General features: G+C 40.2%; 1 protein-coding gene across 1 annotated transcript; it reads right to left on the reverse strand.

Annotated features, from left to right (window-relative positions):
* Nucleotides 1–833: 833 nt before the first annotated feature.
* Nucleotides 834–16847, reverse strand: pdik1l (PDLIM1 interacting kinase 1 like). Its single transcript, XM_007238676.4, has 3 exons — nt 16453–16847; nt 13057–13353; nt 834–5831 (listed from the first exon to the last, which is right to left on the reverse strand). Exons 2-3 carry the CDS (start codon nt 13339–13341, stop codon nt 5091–5093), a joined length of 1026 nt encoding a protein of 341 aa, XP_007238738.1. The 5' UTR covers nt 13342–13353; nt 16453–16847; the 3' UTR covers nt 834–5090.
* Nucleotides 16848–17243: the final 396 nt, after the last annotated feature.

Here is a 17243-nt window from a genome sequence, read left to right on the forward strand (position 1 = left end):
ACTTTTTATTTATTTTTTTAAGTATAAAATCACACCATGAGGCCCACAGAAACTTTCCATTTTTAACCACTTGAATATCTAAAGCATATGCAGAGAGGTTGTAATCATGTGTAAAATCAGCTCATCAGAAATATGTATATACATACAGCTCTGTAAAAAAAATAAGAGATCTCTTAAAAATGATGAGTTTCTTTGATTTTATCAAATTAAAAACCTCTGGAATATAATCAAGAGGAAGATGGATGATCACAAACCATCAAACCACCAAACTGAACTGCTTGAATTTTTACACCAGGAGTAAAGCAGCATAAAGTTATCCAAAAGCAGTGTGTAAGACTGGTGGAGGAGAACATGATGCCAAGATGCATGAAAAAAACTGTGATTAAAAACCAACCAGGGTTATTCCACCAAATATTGATTATTTCTGAACTCTTAAAACTTTATGAATATGAACTTGTTTTCTTTGCATTATTTGAGGTCTGAAAGTTCTGCATCTTTTTTTTGTTATTTCAGACATTTCTCATTTTCTGTAAATAAATGCTCTAAATGAGAATATTTTTATTTGTAATTTGGGAGAAATGTTGTCTGTAGTTTATAGAATAAAACAACAATGTTCATTTTACTCAAACATAAACCTATAAATAGCAAAATCAGAGAAACTGATTCAGAAACTGAAGTGATCTCTTCATTTTTTCCAGAGCTGTATATGTGTATGTATATATTTCACAACGACCAAAATTGAAGAACTCAAGACGACAGCTGCTGCACCCCACATTCACCAAACATGTTTTTCTTTTTTTTTTTCTTTTTTTACATTATACACACACACACACACACACACACACACACACTCACTACTGCCCTTTACCATTCATCCAAACACATTTTCAAGACAGGACAGAGATCATTCCATCTTACTCCACGTGTGCTGTTCATATACAATATGTACACAAGTGCAAAGAAAAAAAAAACACACTGGGAGGAAAGAAAAAAGAAAAAGGCAATGAAAAATCTCCTTTGTTTAAGGCCTACAGCTTAGCAAGCATCCAGAAGTGTTTCTTTAATACAAATTAAAATAATCAGCACGGCTGCTTATCTGGGAAACAGAAATCCATTATTAAATATGAAACTATAAACTACAAGTCCAGCCTCTGTAAAATAAGATCACACACATTTCTGAAGTATTTCACCCCCCTGCAGTTACTCAGAGAGCGTGCGGTGATGAACTCGTACAACATGACGCATTTCACACCAACCAGGGACAAAAAAATGACCATTTATCATCAGGAGCTGATCAAAACCGAAACCATGTTTAACCAGCAGGGGCCGACTGCAGTCAGAACACACGTCTTCAGGGCAGCACCTTTAAAAGCAGGTTCTGAAATGACATCACATTTTCATGTGCCTTACTTCATGTGACTCGTGAAGTCTGAGCGTGGCCTGATTAACAGCTGGTCAGATATATGCTAAAGGCCCAGAACTTACATTTTCATCTTTATTCACTTTCTTTCATTTTTTATTTAATGGAAATACCATTTAACCTTTTTTCATTTTACCCTTTGAAATAAATAGGCTTTTTTCTGTAAATGTGTCTTTAAGACATACTGATATTTGCACATGGTCTCTGCTCTGTTCTGATTGGCTATACTGCTTTGTTGTGAATCATAAAAAATAAAAAATAAAAATAAAAAAACAGTCCAAGTCAAAACTCTTCTTTTTCTTTTGCAGATATTATTATATTACTGCATGTAAGAATCAAAATTAGCTGTAAGTCCCCATGTGTTATCATGTCTCAATGGATCAAAGGACCTAAGAATAATCGCTGCATACTGAACATCTAATGTTTACAAACCGTACTTTATAAACATTTTTCAAAAATGAGAATAAAAATTCAGTTTCACACAATACGGGTCCTTTAGGGTTTTTTTAAGGTTTAGTTTTTTGTGGTGTGCTGGTGGGTTTAGAAGCCAGATTCTGTGCACTTTTTAATACTGATAAACTACAACACTCAAACAGAGGAAATCACACGCGCTACAAAAGCTGGATCAAGCTAAAGCGAAATCCCGTTCAGCACTTCAGGTCAAATATAATTCTCTCTTAAGAAGGAAGTCGAGGCCATTGTTCCGAACACATTCAGTCACATCGAGTGCTTACATGGGCAGCGGGATTTTAAAAATAAGGCATAAATTATGGTAATCTCAAAGAAAAGGCAGATTAAACAATATTCTGGTGTTGAGGAATCGGCGGCGGCGCTGCAGAAATAATCCACTTATCCCTTGTTCTTGTGATAATGTGGATTAATGGAGGATTCTGCGGCGGGGCTTGATGAGAGAAATCCTCTAAGAAATGAAAATGAAACTTTGTGGGTTGTCTTAATCCAGGTTCTCAGTTTTACTGAATGTTTGCTGGTTTCAGAAGTGTGTGCTCCAGTAGAGAGGAACCCTGAACAACTGCTGCAAACAGCAGGATATATTACGCCTATTAAACTTCACACTAGGGCTGCACGATATATATTGTTTAAGCATCGTCATTGTCGCGATGTGTGCATGCGCAATAATCACATCTCAGGACGTGCAATGATGTCACTTAGGGCAATTAAAAAGCTAAAATTTAAATGCTGATTAAAAGGGATGATTACTGTTTTGCTGTTTTGAGAGCTCGGCGCTGACTCAGCTCTTGATTGGTCCGGACGTGAGACAGCGCCCGGGTGGGGGCGGGGCTGGTGACATCATGGGCCCTGCATTGTTTAATAACACGATATATATCGTCTAATAAAGAACATTTGCAATGTAAAACTTTTCCTATATCGTGCAGCTCTAGTATTAACGTCTTCTCACACCAGGTTCCACAAAACACCAGGTGTTCTGTGTGTTAAAGGGAGGAGGGAGCAGAGGTATTGCTGCTGGAACTCTGTAGACTGCTGTTTGGTTCTTCCTTGTTTTTAAACAGTAAAAAATCTGACCTGAATAGCGTTCCTCAGTCCCGAGCATTCTCTGCTCAACGAGCGCCACGATAACCTAACAGGCTTAGTGTTAGTCTGTCAGGAGCGTGGCGGGAGAGGGGGGGGGGTTACTGCTAAATTTTAGCACTTTAGAAAATCCAGGAGAACTGACACAGTGAGAGAAGATCAAATCCACCTCAGCGAGGAGCATCAAAAACATACGTTTCCCTCGCAGACGATTTCAGAGCTGTATAAATTCAGAGTGGAGGGAGTAAACGGGGTGCTGGTGTTGGCTGCTCTCTCTACCCGGTGCACGGATCGTCCCTGAAGGCTAATCAAACTGCAATAATCAATCAGTTTGTAGGCGGGGCTGTTGCAGAACAGGTGAAGCATCATTAGGGCTGAACAGTTCCTACTTTAAAATGTTAATTTTTAGTTAATTTTTAGTTGCATTTCCTGCCAGCTTCCAATTCAACAAGAGTCGCCCAATTAACATAACTCAACAGTTTTACTTCAGCAACCAGATATTATATATATAAATTATATTTATATATTTTACACACAGTGTGAACCTCATGCTCACAATTACATACTTTCTATACACTAACTATAGAATGTTCACCAGCAGGAAACGGTGCCAAAGAAATCAGGATCCTGGATATATGGAGATATTTGGAGTGCATTATTAGTATCGTGAAGTAGTTTATTCTTGAAATTATATATTTTATATATATATATATATAAGTCAGTGGCTTTTTTTTTTGCATATCAACAAGAGTATTGTTTTTGCAAAAATACTATCGAACACCTCTAACTGGCACCTCTAATTGAGAGATCATAGGTCCTTTTTTTTTTATAAGATCAGAACTCAATTTTAATTTAAGGTTCTGCTCTGCAACCGCCAGCCAGACAAACACTCCTCCTCTTCCTTTTCTTCTTCTTCTTTTAAAAAAGTACACCCACAGTATTGTTTCAGTTGTGTATTGGAGGCATTTGATAGAAAAAAGAGCGAAACATTAAGATCCTGGAAAATCTGGATGTAGAAATATACCAGCCTGAGGTTTGGTTGAAAGTAGTGCAGAAGGAAAGTGAAACTGATCGGTGAGTTTGAGCTGTAAAAGTTACGCAGAGAGTCGTGTAGAGTAGCTGCATCCGGCAGGACTCTGCCCCTGCATTTGGGTTTGCATTGCATCAGAAGTTAAATTAGCACCGAGAGTGAGGCAGGCAGACACTGATGAGCTACCTCAGGCTGTCAGAGAGGACAGAATCGGTGTTCCCGAGAGAGGAACGCCGGAAGTGTCGGGGGAAAACCTGTCACTAGTTTGTTTTGCCAAGCGGCATTTGATGTGCCCAATTAAAACGCAGCGCTCCGCGCCTTCTCACTGCTGAGAAGCTGGCGAGATCGGCTCAACCTCTGGGGGTCGGATATGTCTGTAGGCTTAGTCCACAGACAAAGAAATCCACGGGTGTGCACGAGCTTTAATCCATATACACACAGTGCAGTCTAAAGCTAGCCTCGCTGGGTAACGGCCTACATGCCCATCAATTGCTATGTGCTTGTGGACAACCATTAGAAATATACAGGGTGAGTCAGAAGCCGGGAACCTCTTAATATCTGTGAGATGCTTGAGAAAATAAACATCTGATTGGTTATGCTTTGTGCAATATGCATGTGTAACAATCTTTAAAACATTAAAGTGACACTTCAACTGGGTATAAAATGCGCTGAAATGAACAGTAACCAGCCAAACGCATCATCACAAGTTCAGATATAAAAATCAGTCTAATGCTCATCAATTTCCAGCAATTATACACTCAAATAACTGTAGCTATAACTGTGCATCTCTAAAGCAAACGTTCAGCAGCATGTCTTCACTAAATCAACTAGATTTGGGGTGAATTATTACTGTAAGCATCTAACAGATATCTAGGTGGTTCCTGATAACTTCTATCTTCACCCTGGATGCAGACAACCAGATATACATATTACTTGCTACTAAAAAAACACAGTACACTCATAACTTCACCCAGTTTGGGTGTTTGTCTTGCTCGGTGGTGTGAAAATAAAGGAGAAAATAAAAGAAGAAGGAAAAATAAAAAAATAAGAAAAGGTAAATGTCTTTCCACAGTTGGGCACCAGCAGCTTTTCTCACGTGTCCCAGTCGAGTTCCCTGCAGGCAATGCGCACCAACCTGAGTTCCAGCTCAAAAGCGTCGGGCCGTTCCTGCGGATTAGCCGACAGCATCTCCCTGATCAACTGCTTCATGCCGGCGTTCATGCTTTTCTTCCGGGCGGGAATCAGCAGCTCCATTTTGGGGTTCTCCAGCAGGGCCTCCCCGAGGGGGACGATCTCCTCGCCGTGCTGCACGTAGCTTCCCAGCAGCTCCTTCTGAGTCTCCACGTCCACAAAGGTAATCCGCTCCACCATGGCCCAGATAATCACTCCCAGGGCAAAGATGTCCGCTTTGGCCGTGTAGTGGCCCTCCCACACCTCGGGGGCCATGTAGAAGTCCGTGCCGCAGGCCATGGACAGGAAACACTTGTTGACGCTGGCCGGCTCCTCGGGGTTCAGGCCGGAGGCGGAGCAGACCTTGCTCAGGCCGAAGTCGGCCACTTTCAGCGTGGGTTCTGAGGAGCCGGCGGGCGTGCGGCACTGGGAGATGAGGATGTTGTCGGGTTTGAGGTCTCTGTGGATGATCTGGTTGCGGTGCAGGAAGGCCAGAGCACTGCCCAGCTGCAGCATGAAGCTGGTGTTGGTCTTGCGGCTGGGTTTACGGGACAGCAGGTAGGCGTTCATGTCTCCTCCGTCGCAGAAGTCCATCACGAACCACAAGTAGTAGGCGCAGCGAGGGTCGAACGCAATCTCACCTTTTAGTGAGGTCTCTACCAGCTGTGGGAGGAAACAAGAGGAAGAAGTGTTAATTACAAGTGTTAATAAATAAGCTTACAATTTACTACTTCTAATAGGGTTGGGGAAGTTTTCAGCTCGGTTCAGACGTGGATAATTCTGAATCGATTCACAAATGACAAAAACGATTTTATAGACGATGAGATGCAAAAGGCAGAACTCAGACCACACCTGTTTACTTCCACTCAAACATCTATAGAACATCTGCTCTGTTCTCTCACATACTTCTCAATTTACTTATACAGCATAGCTTAAGCATTTTATTTCATACAGCTCTGGGAAAAAAAAATAAGAGAGCTCTTAAAAATGATGAGTTTCTTTGATTTTACCAAATTGAAAACCTCTGGAATATAATCAAGAGGAAGATGGATGATCACAAGCCATCAAACCACCAAACTGAACTGCTTGAATTTTTACACCACTAGACAATCATAATAAAAACGCAAAGTTTGGAGAACATTTGTATTTGTATAATAAAATGAAGTTTTACGTAAGCACCAGTTTTATTATTTTTTTATTATTATGATATTTTGACAATTGCAGATTTACTTCAATATTTAAAAATATATTTTTTAAAATATATATATTACAATTACAGTTAAGATTTTTAGTAATGTTTCTTATTAAACATGAAACATTATGTAATGCTTGAACATAAATCCTCAAAATTAATATGTATAATATCAGGCAGACCATTGAAAAAAATGCCTGCCTGTGGTTAACCTTAAATTAAAATAACTGCTGTCTTTTGAACAAATACTGCATCACTGCATATTTAACATGTTACACTTCTGCTGCCCACTGGATTAAAACTCAATTCTGGAAAATGTTACAGGATGCACAGAAGCTTCATGACGCACTACCTCACAATAAACACGAACAGACTGGGAACAGACTTTATTCATACCTAAAATCAACACTAATCTGCCTGTTCTGAAAGCTTAATTCACATCAGGAGACACACGGCCCTTCCTCACAGTTTAAGCAATCAAATACTTCATATTCTGAAATAGAGTTTACTAGCTGAATAAATGAGTAATTTCTATCTGCTCGAGCTCACAGACTGTTCTTGGACAGCAGTTATATGACGTTATCATTCGCTTAAATGCTTGCAGATGTGTGGAAGGACATGACATAACTGACCATAAACCACACAACAATGTTTTCTGTGTTTTCTGGCTTATTCCTTTTAGTGTGCGCTCTCCACACAGATTAATCTCATGACAACATGGAACGGATGTGGGGAAAAGAGGTGTTAGAAAAAGAGATGAAGCTTTACTTGCTTTTGTTGACTTTAATATGGAGATAAGTGTATTTTTATATACACTGCTTAAAGTCATGAATTCCCAGTATATTTAGATAAAATAAATGAAGTCACATAATATTGTTGTACTTTAGGCCTTGTTTCTGTTCGTAAAGAATCATTAAAAAAAGTGAATAAGTCAATTTTAAAATGTTGTAAATACCACTGCCTACTGCATTCTTCTATTTTAGTTTAGGGACTCGTTTATACTATATTCTTTAGTCTTTTTCCTTACTTTTCGTGCAAAATCAAATTATATCTTTTAATCTGTTTACCAGAGAACAGTGACATTTCAAATATCGTAAAAATTAATGATAAATAAAATATTTTAGCACATTTTAGCCCAGCCTTGAGTAATTTAACATAATGTAGAGCACAACAAACATATCAAATATTGGTTCATGCTAATCTAAACATCAGCTTGTTCCCCAATAATCAAGAGAATAAAGCCAATTAATCACTGAATTATTTTCTAATCAATAAATTAAAATTAATTAAAATTAATTAAAATATCCATTGGTGATTAGAAAGAAGTACTAGACAATACTGATCAATATCTATATAAATCAATAAGCAGGAGGAAACTGATGTGTTGAAAACTAAAACTTTGCCCATATTTTAGCTTTAAAGTCACTCGTTTTGCGTTCCTGCACAGTGAGGTTTATTGTGTTTCCTGCAGTCCGGCTGTCTGCCTGCCTGCTAATCAAAACCCAATGTGAATCCTCTCATCTTAAAAGCATCCGACTGCAGGAACCGCCATCATTTCATCACTCAAGCTCTCTCCTTTCAACAGACGACCAGATAAGTGCGGAGTTTATCCACCTGAACGCCTCCCTGCTGCAGCACGTCTGAGACACGAGCAAAGCCGTCACTGACCTGCTAAACACACTTTCTGACAGCACTTATTCTGAGGTCTGAATCAGGATTTTCTCCTGTCAAAACAAACAGCTCTGCTGGGCGTGACACACATTCAGTACCTGCTCTTCAGCTGCAGAGTTTCAGTACTATCGGGTTTAAATGCAGATTAAACAGCAGCTCAGAGAGACGGTAACGACAGGATGTTACTCTGATTTATCTAATCAAGGCCAAAAAACAGAGTAATGACATTTGTTGTCATGTATTCTGCTTAAAGGAACAAGACAATATCTGAATTGTACAGTTAATCATTATTAGTATTAGCAATTATTACACACATTAACAAAATACAAATAAGGAGACAGCCACTACTTAAAAACACACTAAAACACTTTAAAAGATTAGTTACACAAGACTAGGTCAATATATTGTTTCAGCATTGTCATTTCAATATATGAGTGCATATACTGTTCTCAATGTAGAATGTAATTTTTTTTTTTTTTTTGTAAGGCAATTTTTATCATAACACATATTCTATATATAGACTAGATCTGCCCAAGACATTTCTTTTATTAGGGTTACAAGCACTGCAGGTGGAATTGCACATGTGGAATTGGGTACACTGGGTAAATTGGGTAATTTACTCTTTACGTGAACTATCAGCGGCTCTTGCCCTGCTAAATTTATGGTAATGTTAGTTTAGGTCCTTAAAGTTTTTTGTGGATTATAAAATTACATGTAATAGTGATTTTCGTATATATGGTTTTGACCAGCTAAAACAGCCTGGGGTCAAAATGACCCTAAAGAACACTGATGTACACAGCATGTGTACAGGACATCCAACCAACCCTAATAAATTAGGAAGTCATTTATGTAAGTTTAAGTATGAAGTAAAGAAAGATAATCATTTATTTAAAGACATTAAACATTGAATGGGTTCAAACTGACCCAAATGATAATTGGAGAGTAAATGTTTTTGCAGCTCCTTTAATGTATTTAGCATGAAAACTTGTGTTTAGCACACAGCCCTAGTTTAAGTGTATTATATTGTATGTAGTATATTGTGTCACCATATTGTTAGACAATTTGATGAATAAAACTCTTTGCCTATCAGATTTGAGTTTTTTTCAGTGTAGGAATAATTGACAGTCCCTTTTGTCCCTGAATGTTTTGTGCAGCGCTGCAGTCCTGCATGCGCGAGTGCTGTACTGGTGGTCATCACCCCTGGTTTTCTCTCCTAGGGACGGATCACCTTTAATAAGACTCCAGTAAGCAGCTGCTTCAGCTGCTTGAGCCGCAGGTTCTCTGCACTTTTCCAGATAAGCGAGTTTACATTAAAACAAAGCAGCAGAAACATTAGGCTGAGTTTTCCTTTAAGAGGCAGCTTGTGGATAAATGGGCCACCAAATTATTCAACACAGCAGAATCCATTCACCCAAACCATTACACAGACTGTGTGATTGTGTCTCGTTAGTGTTTGTTGTCAGTGGGCAGCGAGCGAGAGAGAGACAGTGAGGGGTTCTGGGAGATCGGCCAAAATCTGCAGTTTAACGAGCTGTCGGACAATAGCTCACGTGCTGCTGAGAGCCTATAATCAGCCAGCGGCAGCCTCTTAGCCTCCCTCAGCACATCCCACACTGCACTGCTGCTGACAGATACACACAGAGACAGTGCGGTAAAACAGAGGCAAAAACCTGCCAACTTTTACAAACAACCATAAAATACTGTATTACTGTACATAACCCTACATGCTGAATCAGAACACTGTATATTGCGCACTATATGGGAATAAAGGGAGGGTTCTGACTATTTTCTCAGGGAGACGTCTGTGAAAAATCTCACTCTTCTACTCTACTAGTGATAATAAATAATAATAATAATAATTCTTTATTTTTTTTTTTTTATATAGCGCTTTATCAAGGACCCAAAGTGATAAAACTCCTCCATCCAGACTGCAATTGTAAAAACAGGAGGACCAGTGAGTTTTTAGGCTTTTTTCTTGGTCACGTGACACCATCACGTTCAGTAGCTCCTCCATTTCCACTCGCTGTTGTGTTTTTAACGGTGTAACTACGGTGCGCGACAGTGGACAAATAGCTATTTTATTAAACGCAAGGAGACGAAACTCAGTGATGTGCGAAAGTCAATTCAAACCACAAGTGGCCAGCATTGAGCAGAGCAGAGAGCTTCGCTGCACATTGTGTGTAATGCAAAAAGGCCTTGACTGTAATCCACATTTATGCACAAAATGGGCATAAAACCCATAACAACCATGTTAAAGAAGAAAAATCAAACCGTGCAGCAGCACATCCCGGGCACAACCATCCCGTTCACGAATGTGACGACCAACCCCTCGAGGGCTTTTACAGTAAAGGGCGTGCTAATGACCTTCACAGCCGGGGAAGCACCACACTGATTCTACAGGCTGACACTTCTCTCTTTCTGCGATTAATCTGATTAATCTGAGGCTTTCTATTACTGAAATTCTGAATAGGTGGTATAATAAACAGAAGAATTTCACCTCAGATTAAATCTTTTGCAGTTAAAACTGTTTTTATAGTTTAATATTTCAGTATCATTATTGCAGTAATGTAAAACACCACAACAACCTCTGTGACATCGAACTCAGAGCTACTCTACTCTGGGCTTAATGAGACAGACCAACACTGGCCCAACAACCTGCACCACATTAGTCAGGAGCAGGACCTGCTCCAGTCCTTTCAGGGTAATCTGCTCCTCTGCTCATTGGTGTCAATCAGGGCCGACCTACCGAGCAGAACCAGAGCCGCAGCAGATCGAGGAGCAGAGCCGCAGCAGCTGCTGAGTGCTGCTACATTTCACCACATCCTGCCTCATAGGAAGCGTCTCTTATACCTACAGCCAGCTAAAGACGTGCACGCTGAAATACCCAGCTCTCTCTGAAACGTGTTTATGTGGTGCGCATGAGGGCAGATTCTCACCACACAAGTCTTTTATATCATTTACACAGATTAAAGCAAAGCCAGCAGGACATACAGTCAGACAGTTTTGTGTATTAAGGCTAATGATCTTGTTCTACACCTGTCCAGACTGAATGTGTGTTTTGTGTCAGAGGTTTCTCAACACTATTAAAAATAGAGAAGTGTCAGACAGAATCTCTTTTTTATAGTGCAACTGTGGATGTGGATTAGTGTTGCAATGCATACGAGTAAGTTATTTAATTTACTCAATAGGAGTGGTGCAATAAGAGGTGTGCAATATCGTATCGTACACAATAATATCACCAACATTTTTAATATGGTCATTCCATATAACCCACCCTTAATTATCATCACATCAGGATACTACTTCTTGTCTTTTTACAGTTTTAATCAAAAGAAAAATTCACACTGTTCTCATGTCCCATTATATATCTACTAGAGACAGATTATATCGGGCCAGTATCATTTATTTTACTTTTTATTCCTGGATATATGAAGATATTTGGAGTGCATTATTATTATTAGTATCATGACTGATCATTCTGTTACAAAACTGATAAAATTCTTATATTATAAATTTTACTTTGTTGCAGTAGTGTATTCTTAAAATAATTATTTTTTTATTTTATTTTATTCAGTGTTTCGTCATATCGTCATGAGTATCGTTATCGCGAAAATACTTTGAAATATGAACTATTGTGATATTATTTTAGGGCCATATCGCCCTCCCCTAAAGTCCAGTCCTCTGTCCACTCTTATATATACAGTCTATAACTCAATCTGCCTAGCTGAAAGTGCTTTATGTACCTGGATATATATTCTAGCTTGTAGTTTCTTTTTTAAACTGAGTTTTTTTTCAGGTCATTATTAGCTTTAGTCTTGTTATGAGCTAAAAACAAATCAGACACTGATGTAGAAAGCTGTTCTAGGCATGTGAACTGTGCATGTTCTGCGTGTCTCATCACAGGGGCAGAGTTGGCCAAAGCCCGTCTTTAATCGACTTCCAGTTTCCTGTTCCACTGCCAAAACGTGGGCAGTTGTGCGACGTCTGACACAACAAGCGCAAAATCCCGCTCTACTCCTCCCAGAAACAGCAGCTGCTCTCAAGATGTGCTGAAAACCTGCTTATTTTGTTTGTGAACTCATCAAGCACTAATTAAATTAACAAGGAGAGTAACACACAAACAGGCCTGGAGTGTGTAACCGTGTTCTTAAGATTCACTTTTAAGATTCACAAGATTTACTGCTGTGGGAAACATATGGCTGTTCTAATTTAAACAACCTGTAAGCTGTTATCTGTGTTTCTGTATCTCTAAATCACTGCTAGCGTGCCGAGTGGTCCAGCGGTCTAAAGTGCTGCCACTATGAGCGGGAGGTCGCAGGTTCGAATCCCAGTTAACCCACAGGCTTAACTCTTCATCTGTTAGAGCTGCCAGAAAGATTCCCACCGTTACTGTCCTCTGATGCTTTCTTTCAAAGAAACTGAGGCCAACCAGAAACAAAAACCATGAAAAGCCCCTCGCCGTGCCCATTCACTGAGAGATTTAGCACGGTGGGAGGAGCCACTGTACTCTGTTGCAGCTCTACTGGTTCCATAATACAAAGACTAGACAATATATTCAAAGTTGTGGGCTGTTGGACTTTATGCATCTTGTCATTTTTTTTATTTAAATATTTCTATTGTTTTTAAGATCTTTCCAAGTACAACACACTTTTTCCCAATATAATGAAACATATTTATAGAGACTCAAAGTAAATAGTTTGGCTAATGCAACATTGGTAAAAATAAACTAAATATGATCTACTAGGTGGGAAATACAGCTCTGGAAAAAATGAAGAGATCACTTCAGTTAATTTCTTACACACTGCTTTTGGATAACTTTATGCTGCTTTACTCCTGGTGTAAAAATTCAAGCAGTTCAGTTTGGTGGTTTGATGGTTTGTGATCATCCATCTTCCTCTTGATTATATTCCAGAGGTTTTTTAATTTGGTAAAATCAACTCTTATTTTTTTACAGAGCTGTATATGCAAATACAAATGCACCAGTATTCCCCACATGCACTGGCCTCATAAAACCTGTGCACATACCTCCAGGTACAAAGAAGAGTTGGAGCCGTGCCTCATCCTCTGGGCCAGGCCGTCCCTCTGGAGCACACACTCCTCCAGGTGGATGACGTTGGGGTGCTGGCTCTGAATGCTGCTCAGAGCCCAGAACTCGCGCAGGGCCAACTCCACATTCTCGGGCGAGTGGCAACGGATCTTTTTCACAGCAACACGTGCACCAGTCCTCTGCACCACCGCCTCGTACACCACCCCATAACTGCCCCGCCCCACCTCCTGGATCAGCTCGTACTTGGGTTGGCTGCTCACCATCCTCTTCCACAGCTGTGAAACAGAATAAAGAAACATTAGCGCATACAAACAAACAAAACACACCTATGAGTAATCTGGGATGCTCAAAATGTTGCGTGAATTTTAGTGTAACCAGTCAAGGTATCAGGTTTCTACCTCAAGCTTACAGCTGGGAAACAACCTGACTGCATTCACAGTAGGAGGGCTGGAATGAGGAAAACACTTGGCTAACTACAGTTCTCCTCCATCTTTGATGAATTGTTAAATCCCATTGCATTTCAGGAGCATGGTCTGGGAATGCTCCCAAAACAATCTGACCTGAATACCAGCTGATGGCTTCCATCAGAGCATGCCCAACCTGCTAAGCATATTATCTAACTTCAGGAGAGGGGAAAATGCCCATGACAAAACGTTCCATATTATCATTATTATTACTGTTAGTATAAGATAATACTTATTTATTTTCTATAGTTGTCAAATATTAGGTTCTTTAATGCAATAATATAATAATAACACCAACACCTCATTCTAGTGGCATAACAACTAATTAGATAAGGAAAAAAAAGAGAGAAGATATTACAACCATATATTCTTGACATTTATTTCTGACCTACACAAACCCCAATTAAACAAAATGCACTGGTACCTTTAACACTTTAACACTGACACAGTTCATGTAATTAGCCTACATGCTGCGAACGTTTATTTGACAGGTGTCATCTATTACAGCCCATCAGTAACCCCCATGACGCTTACTGGAAGTCGTTCCCTATAAACATACCCAAAAGACTTCAACTAAAATCCATAACTGATATTTGAGGCAACATTTAAAAACAAGTTTTAAAAACAGCAGCTAGATACAACAACATTTCCTTTCGCTCTGATGTCTTCCATCCAAACAACAGCTGCACCCATACAAACTGGCATATTTAACAGTATAACGAATAGAACACCACTATTGACAATACATTAGTTAACAATGTACAACACTGATGATGAACAATATAGAAGTATGTGTAATACGTTATAATACTTAAGAAGTCTGTATATTCTGAACTGTAAACTTCTGAACAATGTAACTTACTAATTTAATTTATATTAATGTGTGAAAGTGCAGCTCACACCTATTAAGGTGGGAAACACACTATGTGTGGTGAAGGGAACTAGAGACTTTTATAAATGTAAAAAGTTTTTAAAGCAGCAGTCCTTAAGATTTTTAAAATTTAAATTCAAAGTAGTAATGTTCCTAAACGGGAAGATTGTAAAATATTGTGGTAAACAGCATTGTGTGCTTTTTACCTACTATTCCTGCAAACCCACATTTATTAATTTAAAGAACAGGGTGTCTGGTAGGTCCTGGGACCCTTTTCAGGCTACAACAGCTTGTTTTTAAATAATGCAAGGTGCAATTAGACATTCCCGCCAAAAACATACAGACATACTTTATGCAAGACTACCTATCCCTTTATTTTTGTTTTATTTCCTCACAACATTATTAAAAACTCATTGGGTCCATTATTAGGTAAGGACTTTCAAAGGTTAAACACATTTTCACATGTATATAGTATTGTAATGACTATATATTCAGATTTTATTTTGTGTGTAGCATTAGCATGCTAACCAGTTAACTACATGATTTTTTTGTAGCATTAGCTAGCTAACTAATTAAATATATGGGTTGTGTAGCATTAGCTAACTTACCAGTAAACTACAGGAATTGTGTAGAATTAGATAACCCAACCAGTTAACTAAATGATGTGTAGCATTAGCGAGCTAACTAACCTAGTCAACTACAGGATGTGTGGTGCATTAGCTAGCCTAGCTATTTAACTACACTGTGTAGCATTAGCTCACTAACTAGTTAACTATAGGATTTTTGATGCATTAGCATTAGCTTACCTAGCTAGTTAGCTGACTACAGGATTTGTGTAGCATTAGCATTAGTTAGCTAACTAGTTACAGTGTATGGTTTTGGTTTAGTGTCTCAGAGCTTTAGCAGCCAGTGGGGGAGCCATGTTAACGCACATCCTCGCTGCTGTCTGTGGGCGTAAATAATGAAAATATGAGAAATTGGCAAATGTGGCGGTTTGTCTCATAAAACTGGTCAAACATGAGAAAAGGGAGCTAAGGTTAACCTAGCCGCAGCTGTGCTATCTGAGCTAACTAGCTAAGCTAACTGCGCTGCACTGTTAGCCTCTTAGCTAACGTAAACACACGCCTGCCTGGACCCAGGCAGTAGCACATGGGCTGCGGAAGCAGCGGCGGCGTGTTTGGTGTTTAGGGAAGCGAGCGAGCTAGCGGGGCTAAAAGCCTGGGCCAAACCAAACGACAGATATATAGAAAAAGAGAGAGAGAGTGAAATAGCTAACTGTATTTTGAGAGCGGTGTCTCTGGTGGTTTAAAAAAAATTATGCAACAATATGAAGGAATACTGAGTAACATTAGCTGTTAAGCCCAGCCTGCGGTGTTGCTCTGACAGGCTGACTAGCGTTAGTTACCTAGCTAACTAGCAATATTCTCATGTCAGATTAATATAGCTAATTAGCTAACCTAACGCTAACCTAGTTAGATAAGCTAACAGCTAACGTAGATTATCTTAGTTACGCTCACTAGCTTAGCTTAACTGTTATCTGACAGGTAGCTAGCTAAACGTTGATCAGCTCTCCAGGGCAGTCCTCGGGCCTGAACATCTCCTGAATTGTGTTCATTATTTAACAGCAGTGAAAAATTAAAAAGGTCCATCAACACATTGTTACCCTAACTATACAACCTAGTTATATAATAAATGGTTAGATTAGCTAGTCATTAATTAGTTAGTTAGTTATGTAACCAGGTTAGTTAGGTGTGTGTGCGCGTGTTGTGTAAAAGACAGGCAGGTAAATATAAACACAAACAGCGGGCATGGCAACAGGACAACACCTCCTCCTCCAGCCCGCTAAGCTAAGCTAACTCAGCTAACAGCTAGTAACGCTGACACCCAGCAGACTGGAGCAGAGAGGGGCCTGTCCTCAGAACGGGAGCCGCCTCCACCTGCAGGCGGACGGACACCGAGACAAAGAGCCCCGCCGCCTTCCTTCTTCCTTCCTTCCATCCTTCCTTCCCCAAACCGAGGAACAAAGAACAGCGCCTCACCTCTCTCAGTGCAGTCTATCCCGAATTCATCTGTCTCTCTCCTCGCTCTCTCTGGCTGCCATTATATTATCCGCGGCGCTGCGGCCCCGCAGGCTCTCGTGTCTCCTCCGCGCCGCCGCCGCCGCTGCCCAACCAGCTCAGTTCAACCTTTGCCCCGGCACTCCGTCTCCGCAACCCGCAGCAACGGAGAAAGAGCGCGAGCGAATCCGCGGCCGCCTCGACAGTGGGAAACACCGCCCCCTCCCTACAGCACCGACTCAGCGCGAGACCGTCGCTGCTTTCTGCAAGAAACGAAACAATAAAAAAAGAAGCGGAAAAATCCCGTATCTTTAACTCCTGCGAGTGCGGGCCGTACCGCGCTCCACCGGCGAGCCGAGCCGAGCCGCACCGACACCGCGCCCGGTCTGCTCCGCCCCGCGCTGACAGGTCCGAGTCTCCGGGTCTGCAGTGCTCCACGGGCGCGTTGGGCCTCCGCGCGGATCCGCGAGCGCTTTCAAATTCGGTGCACGCGCTGGGAAATCCCACTCGCGCGCCTTCGCGAGGGGGGAGCGCTTTAATATCACTGACATCGGTCAGAGTGTGACTGAGGGTAAGTCTCAAACTACTGCTCACACCCTACATAGTGCACTAAAGACTATGAGAGGATAGCTAATACTGTGTTTTAAGTGTCCAGAACAAAATATGAAACATCTAAAAATATGTAAAATAATAATAAAAAAGATTACTAGTAGCAAGTGTACGTGAGTAAAATTTTAGTTGATAAATTGTGAAAATTAAATGCAGTTTTAATA

This window comes from Astyanax mexicanus, chromosome 3, assembly GCF_023375975.1.
Source record: "Astyanax mexicanus isolate ESR-SI-001 chromosome 3, AstMex3_surface, whole genome shotgun sequence".
NCBI classification, from domain to species: domain Eukaryota; kingdom Metazoa; phylum Chordata; class Actinopteri; order Characiformes; family Acestrorhamphidae; genus Astyanax; species Astyanax mexicanus.